Consider the following 14,453-nt stretch of genomic DNA (forward strand, 5'->3'; position numbering starts at 1 on the left):
TTCAAAGTCAATAGTTATACATGAGTTTGCGAATACCCATCTATCGAGGTGTTTTTTTTTTTATTAAATTTCTTTACTAACAATATAATATACAGTAAGTACAATAGGTAATTTCTGATTTACCAAAATTATAAGGATAAAAAATCTAATAAAAAAAAAAAAATTAAAAAAATATATTTTTGGTATTTTAATAATAAGATTTTAAGGTTTTGAAGTTTTTTTATTCTTATAACTTCTACTGAAAATTTGACCAACTTTTTTATAATACTATCATTAAGCGTGGAAAACACACAATTTGAAGAAAAAAATTTGCGAAAATCGATTTCCAGCTAAACTCCATTCCATTCAATATTTATAAAATCTTAAGAGTATTAAATAATCTATATTTTGTATTATAAAAAATATATAAATATTTTAAAACTTGATGTAACTCACCAAAAATAATATAATCACAACCCACAGTTCTGGAAGCTTTGACATAGACTATAATAGAGAAACATAAAAAGACATGATGTGAGCAAATCCGGGCTTAAAAGGCCATAAATATTCCTAAAAAAAATTATATTTATAACAAAAAGTATTTATAAATTATTTATGTAATGGGTTTAATTAATTTGTTTTATATTAATTTCTAGTGCTAATCCATCAGATTTTGTATTTCTACGTATTATTGGAAAAGGCAGCTTTGGTAAAGTTTACTTGGCTGAACACAAAACTGAATCCATTCATTTTGCTATAAAAGTATTGGATAAAAAACACATACTTGCAAGAAATGAAGTCAAGCATATCATGTGTGAACGCAATGTTCTACTGAAAAATATCAACCACCCATTTCTTGTTGGCCTTCATTACAGCTTCCAAACCAAAGATAAACTTTACTTTGTACTTGATTTTGTAAATGGTGGAGAGGTAAATATGTGCTTTAAATATTGTATTGGTCTAATTTTATTTTATTTTTACTTTTACTTTTTAGTTGTTTTATCATTTACAAAAAGAAGTCAGATTCTCAGAAACCCGAGCTAAGTTCTATACAGCTGAAATAGCATCGGCCCTTGGTTATCTCCACTCTAATGGTATTATTTATAGAGATCTCAAACCAGAAAACCTGTTACTTGACAAAGAAGGACATTTGGTCCTTACTGATTTTGGGTTTTGCAAGGAAGGTCTCATCGGAACTAAAACTACAAATACATTTTGTGGAACTCCTGAATATCTTGCTCCCGAAATAATCAGGAAAGAAGTAATACCTACTGATTTTATTGAAAATTATTAAAATTTTGTTAATTTAATATATTTATTATTATTTTTAGGCATATGGCAGATCAGTTGACTGGTGGTGTCTTGGTGCAGTGCTATATGAAATGTTATTTGGACTCCCACCATTTTACAGTTTAAATGTGCAAGAAATGTATAATTTAGTTTTGCATAGTAGATTAAAAATCAAAGGATCGGTTTCGTCACAATGTAAAAATTTATTGCACAAGGTTTGAAAAATATACTAAACTTAATACTAAATTTAAAAAATAATATTTTAATTACAAATATTTATTTCTAGTTATTGGAAAAAGAAAGCAATAAAAGAATTGGTAGCAATGTTCAAGATTTTAATGAGGTTAAAAAACATCCATTTTTCAAAACAATCAATTGGGATGATTTATTGAATAAACGTATTACACCACCTTTTCAACCACAACTGGTAAATTTAGTTTAGTATTAAAAAAATTACTTTAATATGCTTATCTATTAACAATAAATATAATTGGATAACAATTAATTTAATATTATAACTTTATAAGTGTGTAAGTTATTCTATTATTTATCAATCATGATTTTTTTTATAGAATGGAACATGTGATTTGCAATATATTGATCCACAGTTTACAAAGGAATCTGTCAGTTCGTCCATGTCGTCGTTTTGTGATGAAAAACTTTCTACTAATAAACAAGACATAGATAATGTGTTTGCTGGTTTCTCCTACACTCCTCCTTCTAGTTTAGATTAATAATAATCAAACTACAATCGTTCCTATCTTAAGTTATTTTAACATATTTAATCGACTTGTGGCTGGCTCACGAAGACTTACTATCTTCAACTTTTTAATACCTATATCCTACACAAAAAGTTTTTATTCTAGTTAATAACTGTTATTTTACAATATTAAAATTAATGTTTTCATGTTTTTAAGAAGCAATAAATAAAATATTCAAAATAAACAAGCAATAACATTCCATTTTAATACACCAGCACCCGTGTGTTCATTCATTAATTTTGCAGCTTAATAAGCCAGGGTTTTAATAAGAAAATCAACTAAAAAAATATTAATTAAAATATATTATTAATTAATAATAGGTACTTAATATGATATTTTGATTGTAATTCACTGCCAAAATGTTGCAATGTAAAAACAATTTTAAAATTTAAAAATTATGTCTGTGATTTATTAAATTTTTTGCTTTACTGATTCACCTATTTTCGTGCTTTAAAATCAAATTCTTGAATATTGTTGCATCATATAAACTTTGAGTTTATAACATCTAATAAGTTTTAAATGTAAATAGTAAATACCTATGTATCAATATATTTACATCGGAAACTAAATATAATTAAACTATAATATTGTGTTTAAATATAATCTATACTCTATAGAAATGTGTTAAAAATATTGTATATCTACCTTGTTTTACTCGTCATCTAGAAACAGTGGCATAGCCAGGGAGGAGGGGCTAAGGGGCTGCAGCCCTTCCCCCTCCCGAAAAAAAAATCTTGGCTACACCACTGTATAGAAAATACCGAAAAATGCCTAATAAAACATATACAATGCCATTTATTAAATAATAGCCAACATATCCAGGTACATACGTTTTTTATTGTTTCTAACCCATGTATTATGTGAATTACTAATATTACTATTAAATATATTGTAAGTTATAATTTATAACAATGTTAAGATTAAACTAATAGAATTTATTGACTATGAAAAATAATACTGTGTTAATTAATACAAATCAACATTTACTGGATACTGCCATAATTTTTTGTTAATAATCATAAAATATGTGCTCTTGTTAGAACTATCTTAAGCAAATTTAAAAGATTACAAAAATGAAATGTTACGGTATACTTTTTGTCTTGTGTTTGTTTAATTCTTATATGATTTATATACTATTAACTATATATTATTTATTATTACACATTTCATTTTTTTAAGTGTACACTGTTTTATAACCTGAATGATTTTCCTTGAAACTATTAATATTTAAGTTATATAATACCAACTACATTTTTATTTTTAAATTATAAGATAGTATTTAATGTTTAAATTCTATGTTGTTGATATTAAAAATGGTATTTATCAAAAAGTTAAATTAAGTGTTAAACCTACTGTTATAATTATTCTTTTTGTATTTTAATTGTATGTTATACCAAGTCTACTAATTATTATGTTATACACTTATATCTCATATGAAATAGATTGGTACTTTCTTATACCTGCGTAATAAATAGGTAATAGAATGTAAGTCAGAGATTGGTAATAGGTGAACCGCGGAGGAGAAAAAACAGGAATACCAAAAATATTTAAATTAAACATAGTGATCACACATGCATAAGCTTTTTACAATATTTCGATTTTGAAAGAAACAATGTTTTTTGTGTATTTTTTTTTCATTATTTGCCTGTGCAGACCTACCATAATAATCTATAAACATTTCACATGTAATTTACATATTATGGACAATGGACATCTATATTTAGTATATTGTATAAACTTATATTTTCTGTGGACCTTGAACAGGGGCGGCGCTACACTGTAGCCAGGGTGGAAAAGTGCCCCCCTCCTATAATTTAATGTTGAACATTTTAATCTAATATGAAAATGAATTTTATGTTGAGCATTTTATTAAATACTATAATATAAAATATAATACTATCCTAATAATTTGTAATTATTATTTATGTTCATTTGATACTAAAATAACTAATGGTATGCTGATATTTAGATATAATCATAATAAGTAAATAAAATAAATAATGCTAACATAATAAATTGCATTTATTGATTTTTATTTTAATAGGTAATACCAATATGTTGCTATTTAGATACTTAAAAATCCCTTTCTGTGACTGTATTTGTTTAATTGCAATGAATATAAAATATGAATGTGCATAATATAACACATTCGTATGTCATAAGTCATATTATTGTAACCTCTTTACAAACTTTTATATAACATATTAGATATAAGTACTTTATTTTATACCTTATGCCTATTTTAACTTCCATTATGTTAAAGATATGTAAGTAAATAAAGACATTTTATTAATTAGGTAATTATTTAATTTAGAAATATAGCATATTATGCTCAAAATATTTTTACCAATACTTTCTGAATATATGATATAAGCAAAAGGGTGGGTGATCGAGTAGCGATACATAAATGCCCCAACAGAAAAAAATTTGATCTTAATTTTGATATCTTTATTTTATTATATTATGTAATAACTAATTAGTTTTATTGTTCTATGATGTTGCTGCTTAAAGGTGGCAACACTGCACACTCGTGACAAAGGTCGTGACAGAAAATGTTTAGACTTTTAGTTAATCGCAGCAGATATAGTCCGACAGCGGACCGCTAAGGCAATAAAATTATTTAATTGCGTGTGCAAGTCGTCGCACCATTGTGTAGTATTACTACTTACTACCTAGTTACTAGGATAGGTACTGTTTTAATTTAATAAATATCAGTGCTTATAAATAGATCATTTTTTTATTTAGTAAATATAATTAACAATATTGTCCAATTTTTTAAAAATATGTCCCATTTTCGTACTCATAAAAAAAAAATGTATGAAGAAAATTAGAACCGAAATATAAGTCGCCAAAGATGTTCACACAATCAGACAGAACCTCCTCTGCTGTTGGTTATACCTACAGGAAAAAAAAGTATCCAAAAATGACATTTCTACCGGTGGTTAAGCATATTAATATTATGTAAATACTAAGGTTGTATTTAATGTATTTTAAATATTTTAAAACTGCAATTGTAACAATATATCTGTAGCCTTGCATTAAATTTTCGCGCTTTTTTACCCAACAAACAAAATATTATTGATATTTATAGAAAAAAAAATAAAAAAAATTGAAAACTGAGAATGTCTGTAAACACTGTTTACTAAACAGCTCAAAAAGAGTAAAAATATTTTCAAAATTTTATGGTGTATAGAAAATTTAAATATTAACATTCAGTGAAATTTTCAAATATCTACAGTCATTTGTTTTTAATTACAATAAAATAAGAAAATCGTCACATGAGAAATCGAGCGAATATCAAATGTTGTAAAAATATGAATTTCAAACGCTCATAAAAATTAAATTTGACTTTCTTGTAGACATTTTTTTTTTGATAAAGGTAGACAATATTATAAAGAATCTTGTATTACATTTTCAAATCTTAGATTTAAAAAGAAAAATTTTTACGAATTCTTAACTCAAAATAATTTGCCAATTTTCGTGATTTTTACATATTTTGTCAATTTTAGATTCTGAGCGGAGCGAGGAAGCTATTGGTTTTACAATCGTGTTTATTATTTTTATTTTTATTTATTTTTATTTTTATATCCTGTATACAAAATTTCTACCAGAAGGAGTGCTTCGATTTCAACATAAAGTACGTTATCTTTTAGCAAATTGGATCAAGATGGTACTTTAGAGAGGTCATTTTCCCATTTTCTAAAATAAATAATAACAATATAAAATATCCAGACCGACAAACCGTCTCCGCTCAGAATCGTTTTTCTTATACAATGATATTTTATCATTGAATTCAAGTCTAATACAACCCATTATACAATGACCCACTTGTAGCCTACTGTACAGCAAAGCGACATCCACTTTTTGAACTTTAAATGCTTATAAAAAAAAAAATTGTGACTGGATTTTAATTTTTTTTTATCTGCCTTTGAAACAATATACTTGGAGCCTTCTGTTAAATTTTCAAGCTTTTTTAACCAACAAATCAAATTTTATTGATATTTATAGAAAAAAAACTACAAAATATGGAAACTGAAAATGTCCGTAAACAGCAAAAAACAAGTCAAAATATTTGGAAAATGTTATGGTGTATAGAAAATGATAATATAAACATTCAGTCACAGTTATATGAAATTGATTAGTCCTATTTGGAAATCAATTATTTCAAATAAAAATACAAAATAAAATAAAACAACAACAAAAGAAAGTAAAACACCAACAACACCAACAGAAAATTTAAATCCTACAATACCAGATTTTCTACAATACCAACAGAAAATAAAGGAGCTGGTTTAATGAATCATACAAATAACGAAATTGAATATCGTTGGATAGATAATATGAAACAATTAAATGAAAGATTACATTTAATAGCAGCTGAAGAAAAAGCAGGAAATTATGGTTTTCATGAAAAACTGGTATTCTTAAATTATTTTTAAAAAAAATGGAACATTTAACAGATGATCGTAAAGGTATTGAATATTTACTACAATATGTTATAAATTTACCAAAAGAAATAACAAATGACATAGAATATAAAATTAAAAATTAACAGAAAAAATATATCATATAATATAAAATAATAGATATTATCTAGTGAAGAAAGAGCGGGAAATAATAATTATCATGATGATAAACTTGAAATTTTTAAATTTTGTATTAAAAAAATGGAAAAAGTAATTGATATTTCCAATAAAGAACCGATATATTTATGGTCATATATTTCAAGTTTACTAAATAAAATTATAAAAGGTGCCGGTTTTTTTAATGATTTTTTGAATTGTAAATTTTTACCTCCAATGCATTATCCTAAATATAATTATTTATCACCATTTACAAATTTAGAGAAAAATGAAGAACAAAATAAACAACTGATCAACGAATTAGACAAAGCTGCAAGAGAACACGATTATTTTTACAAAAATAATAAAGATATTAAATCAAGACATATTGCTGATAAAATTTTAGAACTAAGCATTGAAAAGATAATGATCCTGATATAGTTCTATGTCTAAAAAAATTCCAGCTATTTCAACTGCATATGTAATGAAAGGAAAAATACGTTTAGGAATGAATTTAATATTTGAATAAATTTTATAATATTTTGTATTATAAAATTTACTTTTTCAAAATAAATAATTATATAATTAAAAAATTACAAGAAGCTACAATTGTCTAGTTGAGTTTTAACGTATGTTCTATCCCTCAGAATTCTTGAAAAGCGTTCGCGGTGAAGCACGAACCGCGGTCACTTATAATGCGCTTGGGGCTTGGGCATTCCTCGTTCGTTTCAGAACTTGATCATGTTTCTTATCACGCCAGCTGTGTCGGTCGAACGGCACGGGTACAGGTGAATACGTCGTCAGATTGTCGGCGACCACTAGTAAATACCTGTTCGATTTCGTACTAGTCTCGAAGGGACCTAAGTGATCAATGTGTATCACCTGGAACGGTCTCTGACCGGTCGGAATTGGATGTAGCAAACCCGGTTTCTTCCCGGTGGGGCGTTTATGGATCAAGCAGTCGAGGCACATGGGAACGTGTTGACGTAGGTACGTATCGTCTCAATCCGGTGAACCAATAATCTCTCGTGATTATTCTTATTGTTCGTTCTACGGCGTGATGCCGTGATGCCCATATCGATAAAAAATCAACTGATTAATTAAAATTGTATTTATTTGTACCTAATACCTATGTAATATGTACATTATATTTTAACAATTTATTATTGACAATTGATCGCAAATGGTATGTAATTTTTGTACTTTTGGCGCTTATGTCATAAGCCGTTTTTACTCCCTCCTTTTAGGTGTTTCAATAAGATTTGTTTTCTTATTGAAAAAAAAAATGAACATTATTATAATCCCAGAAAGTAAAAGCCTGAAACTACAATCACACAACGTAGTTTTACAGGAAGTGACACCAACATACCGTAGATCATAATTTTCTAGAAAATTAAATTCCATAAAGTTTAAAGTCTGAAATTATAATCACAGAACTACGTAGCTTTAAAGAAAGTGATACCGTAGGGCGGAGACCAACTAGAGATTAACTAGACCTACTCGACCATCATTTTCTAGAAAATTAAATCCCAGGAAGTTTAAATTCTGAAATTACCTTTTATGCTCATATGCATAGGTGCAAATAGAGGGAAATTGTTTAGGGGTCAAGCCCTCCAAATATTACCTAACATTTTTTTAAGCTTCTTCTATATTATAATAGGGCACTAATATTGGGCTTCATCTCCCCAAATTTTAAACGCTATTTGCGCCTATGTCTTTATGGCAACTTTATGGTATATAAAACCCTTTAATAATGCATGTCGTGATCCTTTTTATCGGGGGCGTCATTTGGGGGGGGGGGGGGGTAGGGTGTGCAATGGCACCATTAACTTAAAAAATGTTAACAATTGGCCTGCCATTAATACTCCAATGCACCGTCATAATTAACTTATACATGTTTTTATATATAGGTAATATAAAATATATATATTTTAAGTTTTTGTATATGTACAGTAATGACATTAGCTGGTTGCTTTAACTGCTTATAAGCTTTTAATTCTTTGAATTGCTAGCTATTTAAAAGTTGCATTAGTCGTTATGAGTTTCAATTAGAATTATAAAAGGGAAGGAAAGAATATTTACATAGGTTTGCATAGGTTTCCTATATTTATATATATATAAACATATATATTTTTTTAATGGCCTGGTGAAATGTCAAAATTGCCCTGCCTAAAAGTTTGCACACCCAGAAAAAAAACTGAAATTACGCCCCTGCTTTTTATTTATTCCGTTTATTCCGTCCAGCATCACAATATATGTAACGACGGTAACATTTTAACGACCTATCTCAACTAAATTATGTTAATTTTATTATTAAAAGATTGTAGAAAATTATATCATAATAGTGGTACGAAAAATTAAAATGTAGGACGTATAGGTATATATTTATAAAAAACAAATTCTATCTTATAAGTCATTAATAGTCACAACTATTGAAAAGTTACTTTATAATTTACGATTATCTATTTTATTAGTATGGGTGAATAATGTATATGCGTAAGAAGTAAGAAGCTAAGCAAAAAAAAATAAAGAGTCCTCCATGACTAATGACTAAATTGGACTAGCTCTTTACTTACGATATATAAAATGGAAACTAAGTAAAATACAATTATGTACAATACTACAATGTACTAGCGTAGTAGGTAATGCATTCTTCCAGGAAGCCACATTAGGTACAGTCACGTTTAACTCTTGTAGTATGTGAAATAGTAAATGTATATTAACATTTAACAATATTATCATGACAAATATAACTTGTAATTATAATTTATAACAATATCAGTTATTACTTATTACATAAATTAAAATTATTCGAGGATATGTATGGCAACAATGCCACAGTGCACCGAAATCGTAAATACTTAGGTATGTCTTAGACTAGGTACGTATTATTATTATAAATTATGAATATCTAAAATGACAAAATAAGAGTATTAGTAAGTAAAACACAAGTCAACATTGAGTTTACTTCATAGAAAGTTTAAACATATAATATGTATACTATAGGTATAGGTAATAATATACATATATTTAAAATATTTTATATTAATAGAAATAAATAAATTATTAAAATTTGTTTAAACTTCTAATAGTTATAACTAACTAACTAAATATTCATTACTATTTAATTTCACAAATAATGTTTGTATTGTGAATTTATTTATTGACATTTTAGATTCTGAGTGGAACGATGAATGTATTGATTCTACAATAATGTGTGTTTTTTATTATTTTTTTTTTTTTTTGTGTCTGTCATCGACTTTTAGGATAGTAAAAATGCTTGGATTTTCTTCAACCGTATCTTTTCTGATAGAAAAGTGAATATAGTTGGTACACTGGGTGGTTAAAAGTAGTTTTCAAAAGCGACGTGAAATACAAAAGAAAAATTAAGGAAAAACGGGAATTTTTTAGCAAAATCTGTTTTCCAGTAAATCGATTTTGGTTTTTGATGCAACTCTAAAACAAATGACCTTTAGGTACATGAAATTTTGACTGAATGTTTATATTATTAGCATTTTCTATACACCATAACATTTTCCAAATATTTTGAGCTGTTTACGGACATATTCAGTTTCCATATTTTGTAGTTTTTTTTCTATAAATATTAATACAATTTTATTTGTTGGTTAAAAGAGCTTAAAAATTTAACAGAAGGCTCCAAGTATATTATTTCAAAGGTAGATGAAAAAAATTAAAAATTCAGTCACAATTTTTTTTTATAAGCATTTTAAGTTCAAATACTGACAAAATACGTAAAAATTACGAAAATGTGCAAATTATTTTGAGTTAGAAATTCATAAAATTTTTTGTTTTTAAACTTATGATTTGAAAATGTAATACAAGATCATTCATAAGTTTATCTATCTTTATTAAAAAAAAAAAAAATGCCTTTAAGCAAATCAAATTAAATTTTTATGAGCGTTTGAATTTCATATTTTTACAAGATTGGATATTCGCTCAATTTCTCACGTAGCGGATTTTGTTATTTCGTTGTAATTCAAAAACGAATAACTGTAGATACATGACAATTTCACTGAATGTTTATATTTTCATTTTTTATACACCATACAATTTTGAAAATATTTTGACTCTTTTTGAGCTGTTTACGGACATTGTTATTTTTCAATTTCTTTAGCTTTTTTTTCTATATATCAATAAAAATGTATTTGTAGGGTAAAAAAGTATAAAAATTTAATGCAAGGCTCCTGATATATTGTTACAATAGCAGTTGAAAAACATTGCAAATACACAGGCATAATTTTTTTTTATAAGCATTTAAAGTTTGAATTTTGACAAAATATATCAAATTTAAAATTTAATAATTATTTTTATTTAAATTTTATAAAATGTATAAAATGTTTAACTTTTATAGCTAAGGATTAAAAATAGGTTATATATGAATTACTTTATTCACAACAATATATCATTGAATACTTAGTAATAATATACTAATATCATAGGCTGACTGATCGTTTTCGCTCAAAATCGTTTTTCTTATACAATGATATTATATCATCGAATTCAAATTTAACACCATCCATTACAGTGACCCATTTTTATATATAATTAGGTACATACTACATGGTATATTACATACTAGTTACTATACACAGTTAAAACCATGTGCTTTGGTGATATGTCCTATAATTTTACTAGTAAGTAGATATAGTTATATTATTTTAACCTATACTTCTAAGTAACACAAATATTTTATACAAAAAAAAAATAGATGTGAACGGCCACCTAGATCCCCAGTTAACTACATCCTCAAGATCTAACTAGGACCTATATAGACTACCAAACTACTGAGGTCTTAAGTACCTAGCTAATAAAAACGTTTATTTAAGTCAAATAGCTTATTGTTCACAATTTTTTGGAGCAAATTAATTCGAAACCTGTCATAACTTAATTCAAAATATTCTCTTTTAGGAATTTTCAGACACAAGTTAATCTTAAATTATATTTTACTATAAATTATATACAATATAATATTTTGTATGCGTAACAATGTGTCTAGGCCTAGAGTACCTAAGTAGTAGTCAGTACTATAGTCAGTAGTATAGTCATTTTTCATTTGTCGGGTCTGCTTCGCTGTTACACGCTCCTGCGTAACATCTAACCTTATTTTGAAAAAAGATTCACTATAATGCCATTTACTGTTTTCCTTGTTAAAGCATTTCGTGATATTTTATTCTTGGCGATTTTTACACTCGTCTGTGCTCGTGTGTTTATAATTTATCTCACAACGACGTATTTTCAAGCTACCGCAGACGACGACACGTAACAGAATTCAATTAAAGGAAAATAGTTCGGTTCGACTGCTGCAGCAGTGATGTCTTGGTTTGAATTTATTTAATTTCGACAAATATCACAATCGCACAAACACACATCGAACGCGTGAAGTCGAAAACAAGTTTATTTGCACGATATTATCTCACTTCGCGTGTATAAATTATAGAGTGCGGTTTGAAATATTTTTATAAAACAGTAAAATAGTTTCTCTTGTTTTTTCCTCGTTAAATTTATGGGTGTGAAAAAATGATGCGGGACTTAACAAAGACCGTATGATAATAATTACTTATCAGTATTTTCTAATCTTCGTAGAACACTATATGAGTATAATACTATGCGTAAAGTTGCGTCTTTGCATGAGAAAGTTATGATACAGCGAACTATCGTGTTAAGAAAACGATAAAAGCGAAATTACAGAAATCAAAATTATAATTTTTTGACATATAGGTAAAACAATTTAATATTTGATATTCAATAATTTACACCTAAATGTAATTCTTTTAATTTATTTTCAGTTAATACGACTGGTTTATTTTTTCTTTGTTCAAAAATCTCGATAATTTAATATGTACTAAGTTCCTCGTGAGATTTTACACTGGTTACAAAAAACCGTAAGTATACCTGAACAGAATACATAGAGTTTCGGGTTTCCACTAGCCGTATTAATTAATTTTACACAATAGCGTGTTGACATACATTATTTTGAGCTCCTAAGAAAACGGACATTTTCAGTTTCCAATTTTATTAAATTTTTTTTTCTATAAATATAAATACAATTTTATTTGTTGGTTAAAAAAGCTTGAAAATTTAATAGAAGGCTCCTAGTATATTGCTTCAAAAGCAGATGAAAAAAAATAAAAATCCAGTCACAATTTTTTTTATAAGCATTTAAAGTTCAAATACTGACAAAATACGTAAAAATTACGAAAATTTGCAAATTATTTTGAGTTAGAAATTCATTAAATTTTTTGTTTTTAAATTTATGATTTGAAAATGTAATACAAAATCATTCATAAGTTTATCTATCTTTATAAAAAAAAAAAAATGTCTTGAACCAAATCAAATTAAATTTTTACGAGCGTTTGAATTTCATATTTTTACAAGATTGGATATTCGCTTAATTTCTCACGTAGTGGATTTTGTTATTTCTTTGTAATTCAAAAATGAATAACTGTAGATACATGGTATTTCACTGAATATTTTCATTTTTTATACACCATAAAATTTTGAAAATATTTTGACTCTTTTTGAGCTGTTTACGGACACTGTCAGTTTTAAATTTTTTTAGTTTTTTTTTTCGGGAAGTATCAATAAAATTTTATTTGTTGGATAAAAAAGCGTGAAAATTTAATGCAAGGCTCCTGATTTATTGTTACAATAGCAGTTGAAAAACATTGCAAATACACAGGCATAATTTTTTTTTATAAGCATTTAAAGTTTAAATTTTGACAAAATATATCAAATTTAAAATGTAATAATTATTTTTATTTAAATTTTATAAAATTTATAAAATGTCTAACTTTTATAGCTAAGGATTAAAAATAGGTTATATATAAATTACTTTATTCACAATAATATCATCGAATACTTAGTAATATCATCAGAGGCGGACTTACAATTTGTCCGCCCCTGGGCATTACAACACTAGCGCCCAAAACATTGGCGTGCTCCCACGGGGGGGGGGGGGAGTAATGTTCCATGAACTAAAACAAAACTATAAAAATTGTATTTAGGCATTTTTATATTTATACATACTAACTAAACAAATAAATATTAATACAATTTTGCATAGGTACATTTGTACACTTTTACAATAATTAATTCATTTTGCGCCTTGATTTATCCGAGCACCCTAGTTTCTATAATCGTAATCGATTAGCAAATTTCTGAGCAGTATGTACTATACAGGAGACGGGCGACAGTGCCAGCGTCGCGGGTCGTCGCAATATTTATTATTATTAATTACTTTATCAAGACACCTGATTTCCAGGATTAATTCCAGTATTCTAATAAAATTGTGGAGCTGGGTGCGGGGTGAGGCGGGTCATTCCACCAAGCACTGTGCGAACTGTCCCCCACCTAGCTAGTAGAGCGGCTATATACAGTGCCGCATTTAGACATTTTGCGCCCCGGTGCAAAAAAAAATTGGCGCCCCCTAAGCTCCGGTGAAAAAAAATTGCTTCCCCCTAAGGGGCCTACCCACGGAAAATATGGGAGCTAGATCCTCATTAACCTTTTAGATTTTGAGCACAGAAAAGAATATTTGTTTTACAATGTGTGCTTTTTTTAAAAATATTGTTTAGTAATTGCTTGATTCTCTCTCCGCAAAGATACATTTGAATTTATGTCACCTAAACCTTGCTTATAATTCATCATATAAATTGTTTTTTTTTCAACATATTTAAGTAGGTTGTAGGTATTTCATGAATAAATAAAATAAAATTATATAAAACTATGCAAATTAATATTAATTAAAAAAATGCCAAACAGCATAATACTAATAAACTTTATACATAATACTGTTATTAAAATAATTAAAATTATACAATTTTAATAATTCACAAGTAAA

General features: G+C 27.0%; 1 protein-coding gene across 4 annotated transcripts in view; it reads left to right on the forward strand.

The window, feature by feature from the left end:
• LOC100163770 (serine/threonine-protein kinase Sgk2) overlaps nt 1–3,469 on the forward strand; it is a 7,817-nt gene extending 4,348 nt beyond the window's left edge. For 3 of the 4 annotated variants that reach the window (XM_016805996.2, XM_016805998.2, XM_016805997.2), the window contains 5 exons: nt 636–909; nt 974–1,240; nt 1,311–1,484; nt 1,556–1,705; nt 1,842–3,469. In XM_016805996.2, the coding sequence (XP_016661485.1) occupies nt 636–909; nt 974–1,240; nt 1,311–1,484; nt 1,556–1,705; nt 1,842–2,003 (1,027 nt within the window). In that variant the 3' untranslated portion in view covers nt 2,004–3,469. The remainder of the gene's footprint in view (nt 1–635; nt 910–973; nt 1,241–1,310; nt 1,485–1,555; nt 1,706–1,841) is intronic. The other variant, XM_008186744.3, reaches the window with a different exon arrangement.
• The last annotated feature ends 10,984 nt before the right edge of the window (nt 3,470–14,453 follow it).

The sequence above is a fragment of the Acyrthosiphon pisum genome, chromosome A1, assembly GCF_005508785.2.
Source record: "Acyrthosiphon pisum isolate AL4f chromosome A1, pea_aphid_22Mar2018_4r6ur, whole genome shotgun sequence".
NCBI classification, from domain to species: Eukaryota; Metazoa; Arthropoda; class Insecta; order Hemiptera; family Aphididae; genus Acyrthosiphon; species Acyrthosiphon pisum.